The 26,607-nt window shown below is 39.5% G+C and overlaps 1 protein-coding gene across 1 annotated transcript; it reads right to left on the reverse strand.

The window, feature by feature from the left end:
* Positions 1-6,563: 6,563 nt before the first annotated feature.
* On the reverse strand, positions 6,564-25,576 carry ntmt2 (N-terminal Xaa-Pro-Lys N-methyltransferase). Its single transcript, XM_080196590.1, has 4 exons — positions 25,236-25,576; positions 16,222-16,397; positions 9,099-9,348; positions 6,564-7,698 (listed from the first exon to the last, which is right to left on the reverse strand). Exons 1-4 carry the CDS (start codon positions 25,399-25,401, stop codon positions 7,442-7,444), a joined length of 849 nt encoding a protein of 282 aa, XP_080052716.1. The 5' UTR covers positions 25,402-25,576; the 3' UTR covers positions 6,564-7,441.
* Positions 25,577-26,607: the final 1,031 nt, after the last annotated feature.

Raw genomic sequence — 26,607 nt, forward strand, 5'->3', positions numbered from 1 at the left:
ATCCGCCTCCATCCATGCCACCCCCCCCCCGCCACCACCACCACCACTACAATTTCTGCGGTGGGTGGGACTGGAAAATTCAGCCCACTGTATCTGTTCAAGCAATGAATTAATAGACATGGAAAGGGACCTGATAAGTGGAATTGTATACCAGTAGGAATTTAAGGTGCCGCCAATGTCAATGGATATTTGAATGGCAGAGCTGCATTTCATGGCCTCAACCCTGCTGCAGTAGGTTCATAAAATTCCACCCCTAGATCGAGTGATGTTGACCTTTGAATTTGATAACAAAATAGGAGTTATAGTTAATTCTTTAGAGGTCTAAAGTTATGTGCAAGGAGATGTTGATAAGCATCAACCATTTATTTAAAATATTAGTGACAAAATTCTGCTGTGTCCTACCTAATGATGCAAATTGCAACAATGAAGTGGATTCAGACTTCCTGTTCAAGGAGTTCTTCGTTCATTGTGGGGATCCAGTGTGATTCTAGAAACTGCTACTCCAAGTTACATGTGGCATATCAAAGTCCAAAGGACTGAAGGTGGGCCTGACCATCAGAATTCAAACTTACAACTACAATAACATTTTGAAATTTTAATAGGCCCCTTCTTAATTCACTTTTCTTTGATGAAAACAGGTTAAGTTTACAAGGGACTTAACTTTCTGGCTAATACATCAACTGTTGGGAGGGCAAACATTTATCAGTAAACTTTACACACGTCAGCTATGATTGACTGCACATGAACATAGCAATTTAATTATCGTGTATTTTGCTGACAAAGTAAATCTGAGAAAATATCCACTTGATGTGGACAACTTGGTTATGTATCTCTCGTTAATGGATTATAAAACAAGGTGGAATTATTAAAAAAATGCTATGTGCAGCCTTCCCCCCAGTGCAACATTTTGTGGAGTTTCCATTAGACGTGACTGAGAGGACAGTTTCTATGTTTTAGGGTTGGGATATTATGGTAGCCAAAATTGAAAATCTGCATTAGATTGACAAATTTTCTGTCAACATCTATTATGGAATGAATCCAAATTCTGTCATTTCCTCATGACTGATTAAGCACATAAGTGACAGAATGAAAACACATGCAGCTGTGGCTAACAGTTTAGATTTTTATTTGTGGAGTAAACAAGGTAGGATAAAGATTTGCACATCTGATAATCTGATGCCACACTTGGCTAGGTTAATATTGTTTCTGTGAAACAAATTTCAATTTTATCCTTTAAGAGTATTCGCTGACCTCAGATACTGGATCAAGGATCTAGATGTAAGCTTAAAATTTTCACTGCATAATTCACTTTAGTTTGCCTATCTGTTTTTAAACTGTTCCTATAAATTTAGATTTAATTTTCTATGTGCATTCCCGAAGTAACTTTTTTTCCTATGCCTGTGTACAGTACCTCAAAGTGAATTGCTTCTCGCATTCTGCTACATGCCACATTCTGCTACTGGCCACTAGGAGCCATGCAAGAGCAATTGCATAGTAATTGTCCTTTGGCCCTTGCAGCAGTCCTCTTGGACAGAGGTCAGGAATTTACAACTGTATCTGGGAATATCAAATATGAGACAAAGTTATCGCTTCCCTCTAGTTTGTTTTGGCCTATGGAACTTTCTGCCAGTCTATTTTCTATTAAAAATTCCTGTTGTCAAAACAGTGGCTGTAAAGATAATTTCTTGTCACAATTATTGAGTTGATAACACCTTGCTGGCCAATTTTCTAAGTGTGACATGTGTAACAAGACATAGACCTGTTTATTAAAAGTGAGGTGACATATTGCATATCAATAATGTCTTCCCTTCCCAAGTGACATTGTAGCAAATTTGTACAAGATAACTCATGGAAATTATGTAGAATTGCATGAGAGTAGAATAAGATGTGAGCTGATACAGTACAACCATGATGTGGGTATGCCGGCGTTGGACTGGCGTAAACACAGTAAAAAGTCTGAAAGCTTGCGAGTATATTATCAAATAAATAGGTTGGACTAAAACCTGGTGTTGTCAGACGTTTTACAGTACAACCAAACCAGGCATAAATCCATATTGCCGTGAGTAAAAGTGCAGCGTTCAATGAGAAGGCACGCAAAACAAGCTCAGGACAATGTAAATGTTACAAAGCTTGCTGGATTGCAATATAATGAAGGAGTTGGTTCCAAAGAAAGGTACTGTTTCTGAATGAAAGAAATGCCACCACATCAACCCCAATGAAATAGCACAATGTACTGTGGTGAAAATCATCTTGTTGACAGTGTTAATGAAAATGTCCCCATTTGGGTCTCACAACAACAGCAGTCAGAGTCATCCAGACTTGAAATGTTAGTTCTCCTCTGTCTCCACAAATGCTCAATAAGAATTCACACAATACCAGATTAACCTGGTTTTATGAGACTTCTTACTGTGCTTACCTCAGTCCAACGCCAGCATCTCCACATCACGGCTTCCACAAATACTGTCAGGCCTGTTGAGATTTTCCAGCATTTTCTGTTTTTGTTGTTGTAGCAGCCATCACTGGTTGTTGCTATGATATTCACCAGAATTAAATATCAGATTCATCCCAAGCTGCTTCATGAACAATCAATTACTTTGGAACATATTCACACATATGATAAACATTATATATTAGTCAGTAGGTATGTACTTTTTCATGTTTTAGAAATCATTTAAGCATGTTTAATGTTGTAATTCAGAGTCAGCAGCCATTTTGCACACAGCAAGGTCCAACAAATTGCAATGAGATTTATAATTAGTCTGTCTGTTTCTGGTGAATCTGAGTGAAGAAAGAATATCGGCAGGACTCTCCAAATGGTGTCTTAAGATCTTTGTTTAGCACTTCAGCATTTCCTTAGGCAGATGGAAAACCAGTTTTATAGCTCATCCAGAGGGCTAGCATCTCTGACAATGTGACATTTTCTCAGTGGTAGACGTGAATGTTTGTCTAGATTACTTGCTCAAATCCAATGCTTGTTGCCAAATAAACTTGACACACTGTTCCTATAATTTTCTCTGCCCCTTTCTCATTCTCTAATTTTTTTGGTCTTACTTTCTGTTCAGCGCTCATTTTTTTCTCTCTCTATGGCTTTCTGAATTGAAGGTAAGATATGCACATGTGCTTCTTTGCAAGACTCTAAATATGCCAACTAAATATTTTTAAGACGCGGGTTGATGGGTTTTTGATAAGAGAGGGGATTAAGGGTTATGGGGAGAGGGCGGGAATGTGGAACTGAGCAGCGACAGATCAGCCATGATCTTATTGAATGGCGGGGCAGGCTCGAGGGGCTAGATGGCCTGCTCCTGCTCCTATTTCTTATGTTCTTATGTTCTTACTTTTGATGTTCATAAATGCACCATGTGGGACCCAGAAGTCATGATGTGGATGTGCCGGCGTTGGACTGGGGTAAACACAGTAAAAAGTCTGACAACACCAGGTTTAAGTCCAACCGATTTATTTGATAGTAAACTCACTAGCTTTCGAGGTTACCCCCTTTGTCAGGTGAATGGAGAGTTCTGTAAACTGTCTATGCTTTATATACTGTCTGAGGCCGGAGCTCTCCATTCACCTGACGAAGAGGGTAACCTCTAAAGCTAGTGAGTTTACTATCAAATAAATCGGTTGGACTTAAACCCGGTGTTGTCGGGCCCAGAAGTAGCAGTTTTTTAAAAACATTTTTTTAAAGTATGTCCATGCCAGGTTAGGGCGATTTCTTTACAACCATTGGAAGTTGGGTGGGGTGGGGAGGGGGGAAGTCATAATCCTGCTGACATGTTTGTAACTTGAAATGATCTACATTTCATCACAGGAATCAACCAACTACTGGATGCTTGAAAACAGCATCTTGTATTTATTTACTGTCAGCTATATTCTTGCTTTCCTTATGTTCCATAAAACATTTTTCATGCGGCAACCTCACGGCTGGGAAGGGGAGAGGAAACAGATCAATTTAGATGGTAGTTTCACACCATGTAAAAAGCAACTTAGGTCACCAGGCATTTTTTACACCTAATCAAATTAGAATTTGCTCTGCAATAGCTGGTAATGTTATCGGTGTACAGAGTTTACTGATTACATTTGAAGTATAATTGTCTGCTTAGCTGACATGAGAGAGCCTGAGATTCAGCAGTTGTGCAGCTGTTGAAACTTAAGAAACTCCTTCTAAACCACATGCTGAATTAACTGAACACCCTCAGCTGAAGCTCCTCATTCCCATTTTTATAAAATCTGATGCTGTTTTTGTTACATTGGCTACAATGCTTTAAACAGGTTCTCACAAAATAAAAGCCTATGTTTGATGTAGTTCATTTTATTTGAAGAGCAAAGGAATCTTTTCAATTAACCCTTGGAGTAATGCTGTGTCACTTCGTTATTTTATTTAGTGACTGCGTGTCGGAATAAGGAATCGGGGGTGGAGTGGGGGGCCTTCATTTGGATACTTTACCTTTGCAACACTGTAAAAATGAAGGGGTTTCCTCCTTTCATTTGTAAAACTTCTCCTTTTACAATTTTGACAGAAACAGGGAACATGAAAAATCTTAGGTTATATTTACGCAGTTACTCACATACTTTCTCTTCTGCCCCACCATCTCCCTTGGGAATGAAGAACTCTCTGTGATTCTGTGCACATTTTTAACTCCACTCTCCTAATATAGTTCAGGCACTGAAAAGAAACGTGGTAAGTTCTTCCACATTCACATTGGATGCATGGGGCTGGATTTTCGTGGAGTGGGGAAAACGCCACAGACATTTAAAAATGATGTCCAGGACCTGATTCCAGGATTTCCACACCCCCCGCACCCCCCCACAAACTGCCCACCCCACAGCCCTTCATCACATGATAAGACTGTGGATTGGTGTAGGTTACCAGACCATACCATGCCCTCTTGACATGACTGTCTCCATTGCAGGGCTAGACTTCTCTTAGCTCTCTGCAATTTTCATGGAATTGGGCCAGCTTTTCAAATACTTCAGATTCATGACCCTTCAGAGCTGTTATAAATCATAGTCTGGATGAGGGAACTTTGAATGATTCACAAGGACCATATGCCCCATGCAAAGCTATGTGCTTCCACTCACATCTCTCACCCTATAGTCCTCATTTCTTCCATGCCAACCTATGCCCCTCCAACCCCCTCCCCTCCTCCATTGCCTCTCAAATCCTCCATGCTGACCTATGGCAATTCCATGCCCATTTACCTAGTATACATTTTGTACTGAACCACTGAACCATAGAGTAGCAATATTGTGCGTGAGGAAGTTTTGAAAAAATAATTTATTAATCAAAGTTGCTTTTATTGCAGCCCTACATAAGTGTCAATCATCCAGACCCCTTAATGCACTATAGCAGAAACTAAAAACACTTGAAACCTCTCTGTCTTGTGTAAATAGCATTGGACAATTGACAGAATAGGTCACAGAATAGGAACTGTCAATGAAACAATGTTTTCCCTTGTACAAAGCCGTTTCAACAGACGAAAGTATTTCTTGTCTTTTAGCCAAACCTGATTAGCATTCTTGGGTGAGAACCCGACAACTATTAGTTTGTTGAAATAGCTGAGTCCAAGAGAAAGTATTGCTTGCTTGACAGCTCTTTCACTGTGATATATTCTGTGAATTGTACAGTGCTTATTTACACAAGCTAAAGATGTTTCACATGCTTGTAATTTCTGCTGTTAAAGGGTGTTGACTATTGATACTATTATAGGCTGTGATAAAAGCAATTTTTATGAATGGATGACTGTTAAAGATCTTTTTCATATTTACTATTATTATTACAGAGTTCATTGGTCTACACAGTGTGTTGTATTAAGATAATGAGCATAGAGGGTATGAGAGGAATTGATGGGGGAGTAGATTGGCATGGAATATATAAAGGGTCACTGGGGACTGGGAGGTGACATGAATGGATCATGGCAAGTGCATGAGTGTGTGTGAGAGGTGAGAACTAGAAGGTTGTTTTATATTCTATTGGTTTTATCGTAACTGAGACAAAGTCCTAGAGCACCAAGGCAGGCCTATTAAACCATGGCACACAATAGCCTATTAGTTGCATCCAAACTCTTATTGGACACGGTGTGCCAAAAATAAAAATCCAGCCCATATACTCAGAAGCGGAATATTTGCAGCTTGTTTCTCGTGTCCCTCACATACCAGATATGTCAAAGATCAGCAGAATAAATGTTGAAGCTTAAGATGCTGATTTGTTTCACACTAGTAGCACTGACATTTTATTCAATAAACCCATGAGAATCTCCACAACTATATCATCAGTTGTGTGATTAATGTGATTTGATTTTCATTTTTGCAGTCCATCAGGTAAGTGATAGGCAGACTAATCAGATGGAACCACCCACAAATGTTGCTGAGAAGATGCCTCAGCTAGTTGATAATTTGGCTTCATTTACATTCAACTGCTGGGCTGCCCATATATCTCTCGTGCTAATTTGGCAGCTCACTATTTTGGTCGAGCAGGTTCAACTGGATCATTGACCATTCCCAAACAGAGAAAGAAAACCAGTCAACAAAACTGTTTTAATTACCATTATGGCTTAATCCAAATCATAAACAAAACTGAGATTTTTGTAAATAATTCACATTGTACATTCACATATAACATATGAACTTCATGATGTCATTGATATTGTAGTAATGGTGTAAAAACGTTTTTTCATTCAATTGTTTAAGTTTAACCCGGTTATACTTGGAGATGGGTAGCTCCAATGAGCAAACATTTTTCTTCTATTTTCTACTGTGTATTCCTGTATGTACACAAACCAGGCAAACTATCCAGTATTACCTTTGGTAGTCTAGAGCACAAAACTGTTAGTGTTGGATAAAAATATAAATGTGGAGTTGAAGATTAGTATGATTTTAAACATAAAGGTTGTTCTAAGTTTTTGTTTAGGATTTGATGGAGATTTCTTACAATCCCAATATCTAAAAATATCTGCAGTTCTGCAGACCCGGTCTGGTACACACTTTCAATTGATAAAGACTCCATTTCGAACAAAATCACTTCTACAGAAAATCAGTATAAAAGGGTTGAATTGAGACCATACATGTCCAGCAGCAATTGGGTAACACTGAAAATGATTTAATTATTTTGATTGTTCAAGATGACCAATTTAGATGACATTATTGATCCAAGCATGAATAATGTTAATATAGACAGCCCATTTACCTATCTTGACCATAATTATTACGTTGCATGGGAAAGAAAAGGAAATGCTTTACACTTTTCAATCTAATGCAACACCAACACAAAAACAAAAAAATTAATGGTTGACTATGTACAGACTGGATGAAATATGGTTTATTACACTGGACTTTTGTAGATCAATGTATGCAGTTATCTAGTGGTAACTATTAGATAAAGTATGGATGTCAAAAATCTTGGTCTATTACACGATTTAAGTTAGAAAATTAGTCAGAAGAAATACTATTTCAAGGCCAACATCCACACAGGTACAAACTGTTCAGGGATGTCCAGCTGTTTCTCTGCACAGATGATCTCCAGATCAGTTTTAGCTATGATGTCCGTCAGAATCTCAATATCCCGAATCACACTACTATCTGTTTGATCCAGAATGCATCCCTGTCGACCAACATTATCTTTAATAATGATAACTCCATCATCCTTCAGGCTGTACTTGCATCTTATTAGGAATTCCATCAGATCCTTATCAGTTAAATGTCCTGCATTGGGAGAAAAGATATACTTAGAACCTGATCTTTTCAGATTTTAGGTTGTGCTTATTGTTTTCCTCTCTGTTGTGAATCATGTTCAATATATTATCCCCAGCCAAGAAAGTAAAAAGCCAAGCTTATCCTTGACTGCTTCAAATGTTGTTCTATAATTTGTTGTTGAGGTGCACAAAGATGGCATGAGTGCTCCTTCTTTTTTATCCAATAAGGAATAATTTGATCTTTCTGCTTGAGTCATGCAATGGGCCAGGAGTCATCAGCAGCAGCCACTTTGCAGGATTCTCGCTGGGTATCATAGGCTCTGTGCGTCTCCCAGCCTACGATTTCTGCCGACCAGGGGTGGAGGAGAGGGTAAGTGGGGGGTCAGAAGGTCAGTATTGGGGGGTGCGAAGTGATTGTGGGGCAGGCCAGAGATCAGGCTGGCCAGTGATCTGAAGGACAGCAATGGGAGTGGGGTGGGATGGGGGTGGGGGGAGATGTGGGTGGGGGGGATGGCGTTCACTGCCCATGCATCAATCTCCGCTCTGACAGATGGGCATTTGCACAGTGCCCTGCTCATCACAATGCTGTCAGCCTCTCGAGCGGAAATAGGTCTCGCCCCAGACTTTTCAGAGAGAATCCCACTAGGGCATTCTGTGACGCGCAGAGCGTCGGAGATTCAGTCTGGAAATCATGCTAAAAAAGCAGCGGGATTTAGTCCTATTTTCCCACACATTGGGAAATTAGAATTTCTTTGGGAGAATCCCGGCCATCAACTCAAACTGTTCTTTGAGTTTCTATTAATTTTGGATCCATTTTTCAATTTCAAGGTTGTGAATGTAGCCCAATCCATCACGCAAACCAGTTTCCCATCCACTGACTCTGTCTACACTTCCCGTTGCCTCGGCAAGCAGCCAACATAATTAAGGACCTCACGCACCCTGGACATTTTCTCTTCCACCTTCTTCCATCGGGAAAAAGATACAGAAGTCTGAGGTCATGTATCAACTGACTCAAGAACAGTTTCTTCCTTGCTGCCGTCAGACTTTTGAATGGACCTATCATGCATTAAATTGATCTTTTGTTACACCTAGCTATAACTGTAACACTACATTCTGACTTTCGCGTTTCCTTCTGTATGAACTGTATGCTTTGTCGGTATAGCATGCAAGAAACAATTCTTTACACGTATACTAATACATGTGACAAAAATAACTCAAACCAATTTGTCACTTTTTCAAATTTCAGCAAACATATTGGGGAAGTGTGAACTTGTGTGCGCAACACACAAGACTGTCCACTAAATATAAATAGATGGAAAATCTGGCAATAATTTTAAGTGGTAAAGTTATCAGGATAACAGTACAGTGATAAATGTTGTTAGACTCTGCAACACTCTAATTATGACTCACCCGTTACCCACTGAATCCAGATAACGTCATATTTTTTGATGGCTGGAGTGAAGTCTTGTAAGGTCGAGCAGAAATAATCCTTCACTTTTTGTACACCTCTTCCTATGTAGGAAAGAGCTTCAAATAAAAAGTTATCCATCATGTCCACAACGTCAACAGAGGAGAAAACTGGAAGTAGGACCCATCTGGTAACTCTGCCAATTCCACAGCCACAATCCAAGGCGTACTCAGTACCAGCTTTTCCTGGGCCCTATAAAAATTGAACCTACATTATTAGTTTACAACAGATTGATATTGAGCAGCTTATAGCCAGAGGCCGGAATGTTACCACCATTCATGCTGATGAGATTTCTAACTCATTCAAAACCTATGTATTTGCATTGTGTTAAAATCAAATCCCGTGCTCTTTTGTCAGTTGGTTACATAAATGATTTCTAATTTGGGAAATAAGATCACACAAATCTCGCATAGGTCTGTTCTCCACTTTGATTGTTTTTTGCATCAAAATATCAAAATGAATATAGTTCAGGCTCTGGGGGCATGAAGATTGTCAATTATACACCTTTCAAAGGCATTTTGCCCTTTGAGGCTGATTCAACAAGCAGTCAACATTATTAATTCCTGGGCAGCAACTTTCTTTATGTATGTTCAGTGGAAGATTGGCTGAAAATCAAGAAACGTAACAGTTTTTGAATTTGAAAATATAGAGGTTGTGTTATTGGCATAAAAAGAGAGCAAACATTAATAAATGTTTTTGAATAATGTAAAACAATTTTCTCAAGAGGTGATTATGATGGAGGTTGCATCCACTGTTACCTTGAGGTAAGAAATTAGGTTGGTATTTTGAGTACAACCCATCATTTGAAAAAGAAAGTCTTGGCCTCTTACTCTTTTGAACATTGATTGACTTGTTGTGCATATGCAGCAGTTTCTTTTAAAATTGTTATTATAATTGTCTTTTGTCTCTACATTGTCATTCTTTTTCATGAGCATGACATCCTTGTTCCCTAACATCTGCACCTATAATTCTTAATGGTCTTACGTAAACGCAGTGTAGTCAAGAAGGCAGATGAGTGACTGTTTATAATTTTTTTTGTTCTCAATTGAGTCTGTGACATTCAAAAACCTACCACACTATAAAACAAACCACTGAGAAATCTACTACAGGTAGAGTTTATTTTTGCTCTGCAGATTATGCACATTCATCCGTAAGGACATACTTAGGAGTGTCAGTTGATTCAGCCCCAATCAATGAGATCATGGCTGATCTGATCATGGCTTCAACACTGCTTTCCTGTTTGCTCCCCCATAATCCTTGACTCCTTTGTATGTCAAAAATCTGTCTTAATCGGCTTTGAACATGTTCAATGACGTGGTCTTCACTGCTCTTTTTGGTGGAGCATTCCAAAGATTGATAGCCCTCTGAGAGAAAAAATTTCTTCTCACCTCCATCTTAAATGGGAAACTACTTATTTGGAAACTGTTCTCACAATTCTAAATTCTCCCAGGAGGGGGAACATTCTCTCAACATCTATCCTGTCAGACTTGTTCAGAATCTTATATATTTCAATAAAGTGAACTGTCATTTGTCTAAACTAAAATGAAAATAGGCGCAACCTGTTCAAATTTTTCTCATAAGACAACTCCTTCATCCCAGGAATCAACCTTGTGAACCTCCTCTGAACTACCTCCAATGTAAGGAAATCCATCATTAAATGAGGTTAATAAGGGTTATGAAATATTTCCTTAAATATCTGTCATTTTTATCAATTGTTTTACCTTTTAACCTATTTTCCCAGTCCACATTAGTTAACTTTGTCTTTACACATCTGTAATTTCCTTCATTTAAGCTTAAGGCACTAGTTTCAGTTTCAATTTTTTTGACCTCAAATTGGATGTGAAATTAAGTTTAAGTTTATTTATTAGTGTCACAAGTAGGCTTACATTAATATGGCAATGAAGTTACTGTGAAAGTCCCCTATTCACCACAGTCTAGCATCTGTTTGAATACACTGAGGGAGAATATAGCACGGCCAATGCATCGAACCAGCACATCTTTCAGATTGTGGGAGGAAACCAGAGCACCCAAAGGAAACCTAGGCAGACAGGGGGAGAACTGGCAGACTCTGAACAAACAATGACTCAAACCAGGAATTGAACTCAGGTCCCTGGCGTTGTGAGGCAGCAGTGCTAACCATTGTGTCACAGTGCTGCCCATCAATTATACCATGATCAGTTTTGCCCAGAGGATCCTTTGTCATGAGATCATGAATAAATCCTGCCTCATTATACATTACTAGGTCTAACATAGTCTGTTTCGTTGTCAATTCCACAACATATTTTTCTAAGAAACAGTCCCAAATTCTTTATATGAACACTGCATCAGGACAACTTTTGCAATTTGATTCACCCAATCTATATGAAGATTAAAATCACCCAGCATTATTGCAATACGTTTCTTCCCATTATTTTTTGATTTATACTCTGTCCTACAGTACAGATTCTGCAAGGATGCCTATAATCTACTACCAGCAACTTCTTTCCTTTGCTATTTCTCACCTTCACCGAAACTGACACTTTTCTGACTATTTTGTTGACCTCATCCTTTATTAACAGAGCTATTCTGGCTGAGCACTTGGCACATCATAACAATCAGGGCTATGGGCCAAGTGCTGGCAGATGGGATTAGGCGGGAATTCAGGTGTTTCTAATGTGTTGGTGCAGATTTGATGGGTCCAATAGCCTCTTCTGCACTCCATGATTCTAGTCCACCTCCTTTTCCATCCTTCCTACCATAGTGAAATGTCAAATATCCCTGAATCTTCATTCCTAGCCTTGGTCAATTTACAACCATGTCACTGTAATGGCTACCATATCATAACTATTTGTTTCTATTTATGCCATTAATTCATCTATTTCGTTTTGAGTAATGTGTACATTCAGATAAAGAGCCTTTACTTCTCTGTTTTTACCATTTCTCACTCTCTGACCCTGTTTTCCAGAGCGCTGTTATCCTTCTGTTCCTTCCTATCACACTCTGATTAATAGTACCCAGCTACCTTGCAATCTTGCATACTCTTTAGTCTTCAACTTTCTAAATTTCCCCTCACCTGAACATAACACATAGTACCACCTACTAACATGCTCACCTCTCCACCCCTACCATCACCACATTACACCCCACCCCACCGCCTCCTCCACACACACACACACACACACACACACAACGATGCTTGCCACCCTGAAAATCTTGCCCTGATTGATTAAGCTTGATTAAGTCAAGGTTTAAATCCCTCAGGTGTGCAACAGGCTTAGTGTTTAGAATTTGCATGCTATCAGTAGAAGCCACTGATAAGTTTCCCAGTGTGCAGCCATCTTATCTGTTACAACATTTGTCTTCAGGGTTACCTGGAGCTAAATGGGAAACACCCTAGCAACTACTGGAAAATCTACAGTCCCAGGATCCATTAGACAGGCAGATTAGCTGTCCAATCATCAACCGCATCCTTGCTTACTGTGGTTCACAATAGCTCAAATATTAGATTATTGTGTCTGCCACAGATCATTGATTTGGCCCCAAAGTTCCAGATGTCCCACCTTGGGCTCTGTTCATCTCCTTCCATTACCCAAAATATTCCCAATGGTGGGGGAGTTCAGAACCAGGGTGTCATAGTTTAAGGATAAGGGATAAACCTTTTAGAACTGAGGTGAGGAGAAATTGACCACCGACAGGGTGGCGAATGTGTGGAATTCACTAGTACAAAATGTAGTTGAGGCCAAACATTATCTGAGTTCAAGAATAAATTAGAAACAGCTCTTGAGGCTAAAGGATCAAGGGATATGGGAAGAAGTGGGGATCAGGATATTGAATTCAGTGATCAGCCAGGTTCAAAATGAATGGTGGAGCAGGCTCAAAGAGCTGAATGGCCTAGACCTGCTTCTAGTTTCTATGGTAGTTGCTGTGTTGTTTATTAACCAACTAGTACACCATCAATAGCTAGCTACTAGTAACTCACCATGACCGGCATGACGAGCAGCACATTTCCACTTTAATTCGTGTGTTTCCAAACCATCAGCCGTGAAGATGGTGGCAACATTCTCACGCATATTGATAAAGAAAACAAATTATTGTATATATTATGGAACTGTGCTGCTCATAATGCACTCATTAACTTGCTCCTATTATCTGCTGCCCTGCCTTACCCACAGCATCAAGACTGCCCCGGTCAGTCACAATTATCAGTCTTCGTAATGACAATTACAGTAAGCAATGTCTTCTTACATCCCATGATCTGTGCCAATTGGCACCAATATGCAAATACACTCTTACCTATCACAAAACTGTTAGCATGACTTTTGCAATGATTTTTTCCCTCACTCCACAAAATCACCTTGAAAAATCTCAAACCTCCATTCCCTGTCTACATGCTGTTCTTGGTGACCAAATATGTTGGTGTTACTTGCTTTACATGTATATTGATGCATCCCTACTGCCATACTAAGCTGGTACTTGTCCCCATTCCCTACCCCCTTTCCCCACTGTCTCCCAGCAAAATCCTTAAACATTGATTGGCTGATATCAATTCCTGTATGAAAAACAATTTCCTTTAACTTAATCTCAGCAAGATTGAAGCTATCACTCACTTAAATCTCCACACTTTAGCTTTTAAATCTATCTATTTCCTGCAATGCCTAAATTGGCTGATCATGATTAAAAACAACCATTGTTTGATCACAAATTGCATTTCAAATCCCTGCGACCATGAATACACCTATTTTGACTTGAAACTATGCAACCATAAGCATCTGTACTTCATTCCCATTATATGGAGATGCCGGCGTTGGATTGGGGTAAAGACAACAAGAAGTCTCACAACACCAGGTTAAAGTCCAACAGGTTTATTTGATAGCAAAAGCCACTAGCTTTCAGAGCACTGCTCCTTCACCCATTCTCATTGCCAATGAAATGCTTCTTTATGCCTTTAGCACTTTAAGACTGGCTTACTCCCAAAGTCCTCATGATTCCTTCACAAATTGCAACATTCAAAACTCCACTGCCAATACACAATTTCACGTTAGGCTGTGCTGCCCCAATCTTACCAGCCCCTTTGTCTCCCAATTCCTACATAATTTCAAAATCTTTATCCTTATATGGCCTCATCCCACTCTACCTCTTCATTCTCCCTATTTTCCAATTTGCACTCTTTGCTTTCTGGATTCTTTTAGAGCTCCCACCTCTCTCTGTCTTGAGCCTTCAGCCATTTCAGCAATGTTCTGGAATTCTCTCCCTTAACTCCCACTTTTCCTGCACCCCTCCAAATGCCTGTTTAAAACCTATCTTTGGGCACTAACAACTAACTTATTTTTGAGCTAACTTATTGTATCAAAAATGCTATAAAAATGCACAATATCTTTGTTATTGCTCCAGAAAGAGCAAAGCAAATTCAATTCCTCCAATTTGTCTTATCAGTCCACTCTAAACCAACAACAAAGTGACAGAAGGTGTCTTCAACAGTGCCATTAAAGCAGCACTTACTCACCAACAATCCGCTCACTGATAGTCAGTTTGAGTTCCACCAGGGCAACTTGGCTCAAGACTGCATTATAGCTTTGTTCCATATGTAATTGAAACAACTGAATTCCAGAGACAAAGTGAGAGTGATTGATCTTTACCTCAAGGAATTAACTGCGCGTGGAATCAAAGAGCCCTAATAAAACTCTCCACTGGCTGGATTCATGTAATGCACAAAGGAAGATAATTGTGGTTGGTGCATGTCATTCATCTTAGCCCAAGGACACAGCTGCAAGAGTTCCTCACAATAATGTCCTTGGTCCACTTATCTTCAGCTACTTATTCAATGACCATCCCTCCAAAATAAAATTAGACTTTGGGATCTTCGCTGTGGAGTGCAGTGTTTCGTATTATTTGCAGCTCCTTCGATAATGAAGCAGACTGTAAGCACATTCAGCAAGACCTGGACAGCATTGGGGCAGTAGAAATTAAAATTAATGCCACACAAGTGTTAGATTATCTCCAAGAGAGAGCCTAACCATCTCCCTTTGGCATTCAGTGGTGTTACCATTGCAGAATCCCACGCCATCGATACCTTTGATGTCACCATTGACCAAAAAAGTAACTGCACCAGCCACATAAATACTGTGGCTGCAAGAGCAGGTCAAAGGCTGGATATTCTCTGGTGAGTAACTTGCCTCCTTACCCCCTCCCCCAAAACTTTCCTATCATTGACAAAGCAGTAATGAGGAGTGAAATTAAATACCCTCCACTTGACTGAATGAATGCAACTCTAACAATATTCAGGAAGCTCAAATCATTCAGAACTAAGCAATCTGTTTGATTGACATCCCATTCACTACACTAAGCAATAACACCCTCCAATTCTGGCACACAGTGGTGGCAATGCGCACCATCTACAAGATGCACTGCAGCAACTTGCCAAAGCTCCTTTGATAGCATCTTCCAGACCTGTGACGTCAACCACCTAGAAGGAAAAGGGCAGCTGGCAAGTTTCCCTCTGAGTCACACATCATCCTGACGTGGAACTATATTGCTGTTCCTTCTTTGTTGTTGGTTCAAGTCCTGGATTCTCTACCTGTTAACACTGTGGGAATGGAGTCTCACCTCATGGACTGCATGATTCATACAGGAAGTTTAATCACAGAATCAAGGACAATTAAAAATGAGCAATAAATGCTGGCTTTATCAATGAATCCCACATTCAATTAATGCATGAACAGAGACTGAGCCCAGATGCTGATGGCAATTTATTCAGCATTGGACATCACAGCTAAGTCTGATGCATTCTTCACACACATACAGACTTGATTTGATTTCCAGCATGGAGAATGGAAAAGTTGGCTGATTTAGGCTTGCCGAAAGCTAACTCAGTCCAGATTGATATTGAAACTAGGACCTTCCTGGCATGATTTCAAACTTTTTGAGAAGCTTTCAAAACTTTGAGCTCTATTCCCTAACTCTGACATATCTCATTTACATAAACTTGAAGTTTTGCCATATTTATTTTTATGCTTTAACAATGCTCTCTTTTGGCATACGTTATTCACAGTATCTGTTAACTATCTGTAGCTGCAGCTTTGGACTTACTCCTACAAACTTCCTTAGAAACACACTGGAGGACTTCACATCTATGCTGTTGAGTTCCAAAAAGTCTCCCATCATACCCTCCTCTGTTGCTGGCACCTCTTCATAGAAGCGTCTAGCTCTGGCGTAGAACTGCATTTCACCATTAATAACTTCACTTGTCAAAGTGAACAGTTTCACTGAAAGAAAATACAAAAAATAAAAATTATGTTTATATGAAAAGAAATTGAACTGTTTACCAATCTTGTAATTTAACATGCATACTCTTCATTTGCTCATTTTTCAGCCTCCGTCAGAGCATCATTACAGGAAGTGGTTTTAATGTCATAATACTTGTCCAAATAATTTGCCATTTGATTTTATAATGTTTATAATGTTGCCAGCCAAAAACCGAGTGCAGGTTACTTTTCTTAGTTATTTATTAAATTACCCATCATCCTGAAGTTGCCATGCCTAATAATACATTTATGGCATGTATTTAAAAGAGTGTAAAATTATGCTGAACTACACATCACACCCTATCAGTTAAACCAAACATTTTGGCTTGCAGCAAAGGTAATAGCACTTTATTTTCCAGTGAAAATGGCTGGGAACTTGGCTATTAGTTAAATGAGTTGGATTTTTGGACAAGAAGATATACGATGTAGCTGCAAATAATTGAAAGCATTACTGTCCCTTTAGTTTGAATCAAGATTGAATGCTTGGTGTTTAATAGTTATGGAGAAAAGACATTCAAAGTTTAGCATTTGGCAAGTTGTTTGGCAGTGATTTATCACCCTGCACCTCCATCTCCACATGTCTGTTTTTGTAAGGATGGCGTTTTCCTGAGCTCGTTTTTAGAGCTTTTGTTTTTTTCTCCATGTGCGAGCAGGCAGAATCTGCCATCAAAGTAGAATCAGGCCATCAATCCATACTGCAGCGCCATGTGAAGTCATCCAGCTGGAGTTGCTGTTCCTACACACAGTTTTTTTTAACAAAGTGAACAAAACAAACTCAGCTTTTCATACATATATTATGTTGTGATATCCCTCTTTTCAATCGTTTCAGTTGGAAGTGAAAGGTTCTAAGTTGTCCCAAAGGGAGAAAAGCCGTGTGATTTTGGTATTGATTCTAAAGCTGGTTGAATACAGGCACAATATTAATATATCAGTGCTCCGGTGTTAAGATGTGGATTGCATCCATAATTCTGCATAAAGCAATCCAGTTACTATTCTTGACCATGTTGTCAGGATAGAGATGCTAAATGGAGACCAGATGTTCTAGTGCATCTAGTAAAAATTAATTCCAAGCAGGATTTTCAGAGGCCTTGGAACAGTCCCTGTCTACCACCTTGTTCAATAAATGGTTCATTGCCTGACCCAGAAAGACAAAACACAGGGGATGAAATTGTATAAAATGGAAAGCAGGAATGACAAAAAGAGCAGGCACAATTGTTAATATTATCATACCATAAGCCTATTCAAATGAATTCTAAATGCTAAGTCCAGTGTAAACTATCCAACGCTGCCATTTTTAAAGGATTTTAGGAAGGAGTTTTGAAGTATAAGTTTCTGTATCGGCAGTGCTTTTTTCTAATGCTTCAAAAGAATTACTATTACAATAATGGTGGGGATCCAAGTTCTGTCACTATCTAGGAATGTATAATTTTGACAGTCTGTTTCCTAAATATGTCCTATTAAAACTCTTTCACAAATACTCTTATTTATTGCAGATATTCTATGAAGGAAGCGCAAAACCCCTAGTGGGCACTGTGTCCTTTGGCTATTTCAGCAGACTTCGGAACAGCCTACTTTGCTTCCCCCAGGTTTTCAAACTTGTATCTGTAGGAAATAAGAGGTCTGCAAAAGGAATTACAAGGATCACCAGGTTTACGTCCCTCTTTCGTTAGCTTTATATAAAGTTACATAGAGCTGACAGAGGGAAACAATCATCAATGCCAGTGTTTATGCTCCACATCAGTTTCCCACACCTCTTCATCTAACTCCATCAGCATATCCTTCATTTCCTTTCTCTCTCACGTGCTTATTTTGTTTCCCTTTGAATGCTATTCACCACAGATAATCCTTGCGGTAGAGGTTCCATATTCTTACCATCCTTTGGATAAAGTCATTTATCCTGAATGACCTCTTAGACCTATAACATTTTTGCACCTTCTCCAGTGTCAGGATGTGCTGTCAGGATGGGCAGGATTTTTCCAGTCTCAACGCTCCCACATAATCATCCAACCCCACCAAAACTCAATGGACCTTTGGCTGGCCCACTGCATCCGCCAGAGTGGGTCCAATCATTGAAGGGCCAGAAAATGCTTTTTTTTTATGATATGGAGACCAGAACTATGCACAATACTCACAACATGATCTAATGAAGACTCAGCACATGATTGACTTATTTGCTTTTTGATTCGGTGGCACAGTGGTTAGCACTATTTTCTCACAGCACCAGGGACCTGGCTTCGATTCCCGGCTTGGGTCATGGTCTGTGTGGAATCTATGTGTTCTCCCTGTGTCTGCATGGGTTTCTTCCTTGTGCTCTGGTCTCCTTCCACAGTCCAAAAAATGTGCAGATTAGATGGATTGGCCATGTTAAATTCTCTCTCAGTGTACCTGAACAAGCGTTGGAGTGTGGCGACTAGGGGATTTTCACAGTAACTTCATTGCATTGTTAATGTAAGCCTACTTGTGACTAATAAATAAACTTTAAAACTTTAACTATAAATGAATCCTAGTACGTGATTTACTTTTTTTTAATGTCAGCCTCAATATTAACCTTTCTCTCAGTTTGTGTTTTAATTAAATTTTGAAATTCTATTTTGGATTATTAAGTTCAAATTGCTTGTGTAACTTATGTAGTCTACTAATGTTTTATATAACTGAAGCATGACTTCTACCCCCTAATATTCTAGTCCTCCAAATAATCACCACAGCAGGTTCTCCTACGATGGATGAACCAAACTATTTAAATGTCCATTGACTTTGGCAGGACCAGAGGGTCTTGTCAGCCTGGGGGGAGGGAGGGCGGGAGGGAGGAAGGAAGGAAGGGAGGGAAGGATGTCCCTGTTTGTGACATTTAAAAGATTGATGTACATGAACGGGGTGGCACAGTGGCAAGTTGGTTAGCACTACTGCCTCATAGCGCCTGGGACCCAGGTTCAATTCCCGGCTTGGGTGAAGTAAGTAAAGTTTATTTATTAGTCACAAGTAAGGATTACATTAGCAATGCAATTAAGTTACTGTGAAATTCTCCTAGACGCCACACTCCAGCGCCTGTTTGGGTCAATGCACCTAACCAGCACGTCATTCAGACTGTGGGAGGAAACCAGAGCGCCTGGAGGAAACCCATGCAGACCCGGGGAGAGCATGTAAACTCCACACCGGCAGTTACCCAAGCCAGGAATCAAATCCAAGTTCCGGGTGCTGTGAGGCAGCAGTGCTGACCACTGTGCCACCATGCTGCCCATTCACTATCTGTGTGGAGTTTGCACATTCTCCCTGTGTCTGCATGGATTTCCTCAGGGTGCTCCAGTTTCCTCCCACAGTCCAAAGATGTTTTGGTTAGGCGGATTGGCCATGCTAAATTGCCTCTTGGTGTCAGTGAAATAGCTAGGGTAAATGCATGGGGTTAAGGGATAGGTCTGGGTGAAATTGTGGTCATTGCAGACTTGATGGGCCTTCTGCGCTGTGGGATTCTGTGAACCCCAAATTTCCTTTGATCTGCACTGTTTCTAGCTTTTCACCATTTAGAAAGTACTCCAACATTTGATCTTCCACTTAATCCAGGAATACCTCTCTATAATTTTTGTTTCCAATACTGTTTATAATACTGTCTACCTTTCTGTCATTGGAAAATTTGGAAGTTTAACTTTCTATCCTATTATCTACATTGTAAATAAATATAGTAAATAGTTGACACCCCAACAGTCAAATTCTTGTGGGACACCACTAACCGTATGTCTCCAGTTAAAGCCTATTGTGTGTCACCTGCCACTCAGTCAATTTCGAAAACAGGTCAATAATTTGCCTTTGATTCCATGAGCATGAACTTTAGTTAAAAGCCTCTAGTGGAGAGCTTTATCAAATGCTTTCTGAAAATTCATTTAAATAGCCATTTTCTTGTGCACTATTTTAGTCACCTCTTCAAAAAATTCAGTCAGGTTCATCAGACATAACTTACCCTGTACAAACCCATGCTGGCTCTTTCTGATCAGCTGAAAATGTTCAAAGTGTTCAGTCACCCTATTCTTAATTGTGGACCTCTAATAATTTCCTGACAACAAAGGTTAAGCTAATTGATCTAGAATTCCTTGGTTTTCCTCTGGAGCTGAAATGTGTACACTATCAGAGTATGAGCAAATGCAATAAAAACATGGATAGATATGAGAAGGCTCAGCATTGGTCTGTAGTGAAGTGGAAGAATTGGCAGACTTTGTGGCATATATTCTTGGTTCATCTACCTGTTAAATGTTATTATGTGGTAGATTTACCTTAGCAGCATTCTTAAGGTTTTCCACATCTGTTCTCAGATTAGTTGTAATATACCCAGCACTGTTCCTGGCTACCACCTTCTGTCGAGCATCTTGTGCTGTTGTCCTCTGGACATGGACAAAATAATAGAAGTCTTCAAAGTTTTGAAAGGATTTGAGAAGATAAATAAAGATTATTTCTACTAATCAACGAATCAGCAACAAGGGGATATAAATGAAGGATTGGCACAGGAAGCATAAAGGGAAATGTTGGGGAAACTAAATTCACTCTAACAGTTACTCAATTCTAACATGTAAGGTCAGCAGTAGCTATTAAAGCCAGCTCAATTGCAGCATTGAAAGATTTTGGTTAACTCTCGAAGAGGAAAAAATATTAAAGGGTGCACAAGAGGATGAAGAAAATTGGAATGGAGTAAGTCGCTGAATTTTGAAGCTTGTATCTACACACGTGATCAGCTGAATGGCCTCCTTTTGGGCATAAATTGCTGCTACTTATTTCCTGGTGACAAAGTTGATTCAGTTGTTGCAGGTAATCAAATAGGAAGTAAATGTGCAGGAAGTAAAACATTCAGAGATAGATAGCTTGTGTACAGAATTTAAATTAGTGCATTACTTCACATCACTTTGATGACTCATTAAATGATATTATAAATCATATATCACATTCCCAATACTGAGTGTTTGCCTTTTTTAAATCCCCAGCTTCTTTTCTCATCAGTCCTGTGATTGACAGGTGCAAACATTCAAGGGTATCCAAGTGCATACTGCCAAGCAGCTGGAATTTAACAGTAAAAACCACACAATATATTAGAACAGAGCTCTGGTAATCTTCTTGTTCTTAGGATATTGGGACAGGATCATCTGGAACTCAGCGTCCTTCCTAGACAAAGTCCATTAATCAGTATTTCAAAAAGTCAAGTGTTATAATTCATTTGAGACTGATTAAGTAATGAGTCTACAAACTCTACTGTTCCAGTTGTAATAAAAAGCTTGTTCTGTGATGGATAATCCTTTCATTTCTGCCTTCTGGTCTCTGTCATACTCTTTCTTACTTTTCTCTATTTATTTCTCACAGACAAAATTTATGTTTCTTATATTACCCATGATCAATATGTTTGTATGTAAGAGTTATGTGTTTTCCAATTAGATAATTCAGCAGCAAGCTTTTATGAGTTCAAATATAAAGAATAGTATTTAGGATCACACATTTACCATTAAATGATGCAATATTTCATTAATTCATCACACACATTCAGATTAATTGCGGATGAAGGTTATATACCGCAATAGCGCAGTGCAGGTCTAATGAAGTGAAGGATTATCAGTAAGCTGTGAGTCTCTTGTAATTGAATTTTCTAGAGATTGGTTCTTAGATGAACTTGAAGTCGGAATATGTAGGGGGTGTCCTCCCCTTTTTAAGATATTGTGCCTGTTAAATTAGCTACTTGCATGACTTGAATTTTCTCTCAGCAGTTTTTTTGCTGATTTAAGAAGACAAACAAAATGGTTTCCTCATCATATGACTTCCGCAAATTCAAAATGCTTTTTCCAAACAAAGAGTGTGTGTTGATTAAACATTCTGTGTTGGCATTTGATACTTTGAGAGTTTGAGACAATCAGTTTATTTTTGTTTGAATGATCCATTAATTGAATTAGTTTCAAGAAAGTGATGCAATAGCAATCTGGAAGATTCCTTTTGTTTGCTCTTCAAATAGAGGAGTGGTTTCAATCTGCACAGTCAAGTGTCCCTCGGGCAGCTATCTTTTGCAGTCCTTTGTTCATTTTAAAAGTAATGACTGAAGGTCCATAATATGCTAGAGCATAACACATTCCTATAATTTGGGCATTGCTTCTCTTGTTCCAAATAAGGCAGCTGATTATTTTTCTTTTCTCTGTATAGCCACTGCATTGAAATCTGAATTTATCCCTTCATATCTTACTCTAACACTTCCTTTCCCAGAATTTTGCAAATCATTATCTTCTTTGGGCTTCCGTTCTTCCTAAATTTTACAAATTCTATAACTCAAGATGGTGAGCTGCTACTATTTCTTAAGATAAAGATTTTATCTTAGTCTTTATCTTAACATTTCTTAATAAAGCAAATTGCCATAGATGCTGGAATCTGAAACAAAAACAGAAAATGCTGGAAAATCTCAGCAGGTCTGACAGCATTGAGGTAAAGAGAACCCTTTCTCCTCTCTCCTCAATGCTGTCAGACTCGCTGAGATTTTCCAGCATTTTCTGTTTTTGCTATTATTTCTTGCTGTATCTAATTGTTTTCACACAATTTTCAAATGTGGTGAGCCATGTAATGTGGTGAGCTTTGGTCCCTCACCTCCATTTGCTAAAACATTACCTTTGAATGGATAAAGTTGTAATTCAGCAGAGACTATTATGAATGTTCTCAGAGACTTCCATATGTAACTACCCCTATACATTTCAAATCACATGTGCTGCATATGGATGGCTAGTTCAGATAATGACTGAAACAAGTGCATTTAGTGTTCCACGAGGAGGTCAGCAAGCAAAGGACATAATTGAAAATAGCATTGGTATGTCAAAAGACTGTTAAATCAACTACACAGTTCATAATGGGAATGAACTGTTAATGTTATGTAATTCACAATAAAGGGAAACAACCTATCAGTACAATCTGGTTCACATGGTATCATAGGACTACAGTACATTCTTATGTTTCAATAGTTTGCATCACATGCTGCAGTTGCAGGTGTCTGCTGTTGATAATGTTCAATCCTGCTGCCTAAATTGGCCAAACTGGCAAAAGCACTTTTCATAAATAACAAAGCATAGTAGGGCAGTAAGTATCCATTGAGGGGTTCAATGCTGTCACAAGTTTTATCTTGTGCTTGATTCAGCCATGGCTCAATTGGTAGTACCCTCACTGGTTCAGGTTTAAGATTCCAGGTTTAGGTTCCACTCTATGGCTTAAACACAAAAATCAAGCCTGACATTCCAGCGCAATGCTGAAAGGGTGCTGCATTGTTGGAGGTGCTGTCCTTCATAGAATCATAGAATCCCTACAGTGCAGAAGGAGGCCACTTGGCCCATTGACTCTGCATCAACCACAATCCCACCCGGGCCCTATCCCATAACCCCATTTTATTTACCTTACTTGTTCCCCTGACACTAAAGGGCAATTTACTGTGGCCACTCAACCTAACCCACACATCTTTGGACTATGGGAGGAACTCGGACCACCTGGAGGAAACTCACGCAGACATGGGGAGAATGTGCAAACTCCACACAGACAGTGACCGGAGGATGGAATTGAACCCGGATCCCTGGCACTGATGACCTAAGATCAGATGATTCAGATGAAATGTTAAACCATTGCTTGATTGAGTGGATGTATAAGGTCCCATGGCACAATCTTGAAGAAGAGTATGGTGCTTATCCCTGCTTTTCATTGCCAATATTTATTTCTGCATCAACATTATCAGAAACAGGTTACCTGACCATTATCACATGGTGTGTGCAAATTAGATGCCCCATTTCCTATATTACAACAGTGACTTTACTTAGAAAGTGCTTTATTGGTAGCAAGTTGCTTTCAGATGTCTGGCGACTGTTTATCAATTCATTCACAGGATGTGGGTATTCTGAAGTATGGCCAGCAAAACTGGGGCCCATTTAAGAGTCAGCCACTTTGCTTTGTGCCTGGAGTCACATGTAGGCCAGAGCAGGTAGGGAGGGCAGATTTCCTTTCCCAAAGGAAATTAGTGAACCAGATGGATTTTTATGACAATTGCCAATAGTTTCATGGTCATTGGATATTTTTAATTCCAGGTTTATTTATTGATTTCAAATTTTACCTTCTGCCTTGGTGGCATGCAAACTGGGATCCCCAGAGTGTTCCCTCAATGCCACTCTTTTTATTGGAAGAAAAAGTAAACGATTCTGATACTGCAGATTATTTGCTTCAAATACACTCCTAAGGAGTTATTGCCATACCTATTATAAGCCTTTTTAAAACAGCTCATCTGAGTTAGTGATCATTTCTCTTAAAATGACAAGATCCTCAGTAATTCAAATTTTAATCTGACGTATTCTGGATAACACGTTCGATATTGTTCGGTGGGTGAGTTTGATTCCGGATATTGGTCAATTTTCATCCCACAATCAAAGTCATAGAACACTTTGGCTGGTCATTAACACATTGCAGTTTATGGGAGCTTGCTGTGTGCCAAATTGGCTGCCGAGTTTCCTGCATTCCAACTTCACTGGCTGTCAAACGCGTTGAGACGCCCGGCGGTAGACAGAGGCGTTATATAAATGCAAATTTTAAATTTACGATCGGGCGGCATTTCGCTTGAATACGTAATGATAAAATCTGGCCAAATTAAATGAATTCCAGGGATCAGAAATCCATTTAGCGCCTGTTTAACCAATGGTGAGTTTAAGATTTAGCTTAAGCGGTAAGCATATCTTTACTGGGATAATTTCACTCAGACAACATTTTATAATTAACTGGATCATCGTTATATATTGATAACTGGATCGATCACACTAAACTCACCCAAAGGCAATTGTTCCAAGAGAAAGAGGTAACTTGAAAAGAAGTCACTCCTGATGGTTTTATGCAGGAAGAAAGACATGCTGTTGCGGCACATATGGTCGTCGGTTCTGTCCCACCGCGATTTAAAAGCATAGTGGGCTTTTTTCCATTCTACCTTTTCTTCCATTGTATCTGAGAGTTTCTAAGGTAAGCGGATTTCCTCTCTCACTTTCGGTGGATTGTTTGCCACCGTTTTTTCCGGTGATTCAGAGATTCCACGCTTCGACCCTCCGGGATCTGTGCTTCTAACAGCTTGGCTCTGAGACTCAGAGAGATCAGGCTCTGTTCCACTAGCAGGTGCTGAAAACGCGCCTCCTATGTATCACAGCCCTCCTAACCAACCAGATCCATGTACTGTCAGCTGTACTGACATTGATCTTCTTGGGCAGTTTAAATGCTCGTGTTATGTAAAAAAAAATTAGAAAAACTTCACTGCATGTAAATGCGGATTTTAGTGCATGTTGCACTGAAGCCCTACACAGTTCAAACACCCTTACATAAGGTCAGCAGGAGAAAATGAGGCCCGGTGAGATGTGAGTGAACATGAGCTCAGTTTACTCCAGTTGCTATCTTGATGCATGCCAGCGACGCACTGAAACAGGGCACATATCTCTGCGCGACTGACAGATTTCTCTTCCTCCTTTGGTTGACCTCAAATGAATGAGGTCATAAAATGGTAAGAGAGCAAATAATTTGAGATGGGAATATTTTAAAAGCATAGGGAGAAAGTGCATGTTGCGGGGTGGGGGTGGGGGGAGGGGGGAGAGAAATATGTAAGGCAGAAGGATAAAAGATATGGCAGGTTGAAAAGTTAAGAGTTAACAAGAGGACAATTTAAGGATTCAGAGAAGTTAAGAATGTTTCACGCATGGATTTTGATCACTCGAGCCCAACTAACTCTCCCATCTAAACAGCTTATTACATTTTGTACAACCCAGTGTTTTGTCTCAACCACCCTGTCTGGCAGATTATTCCAGAACTTTATTATTTTTGAATAAATCCATTTCTCCTGTGGTGGCATGAAAAGATAAGCCCATCAAACTTGCTACACAAAGTCGGAAATTGTCACAAAAGCGTGAAATAATTATTTTGATCCACCAGCTGGAGCCGGAATTCAATTTTTTAAAACAGGATTTTACGGCCTCGTTCATCCTGTAATCGTAAAATCCCACCAGCGGATCTTTCCAAGGTGTTGCCTCTCGCCCACTTTGATTCCCATGGTGGACAGAATGGCAAAATTTCAGCCTAAGAGTGTAATTTGATCAGGCAGCCAGATGGCTACCCAATTTATATCAATGCGCATTTCACATTCCAGTCCATTGAAAAGGAGACA

Source organism: Carcharhinus amblyrhynchos, chromosome 9, assembly GCF_965287045.1.
Source record: "Carcharhinus amblyrhynchos chromosome 9, sCarAmb.v2.hapA, whole genome shotgun sequence".
NCBI classification, from domain to species: Eukaryota; Metazoa; Chordata; class Chondrichthyes; order Carcharhiniformes; family Carcharhinidae; genus Carcharhinus; species Carcharhinus amblyrhynchos.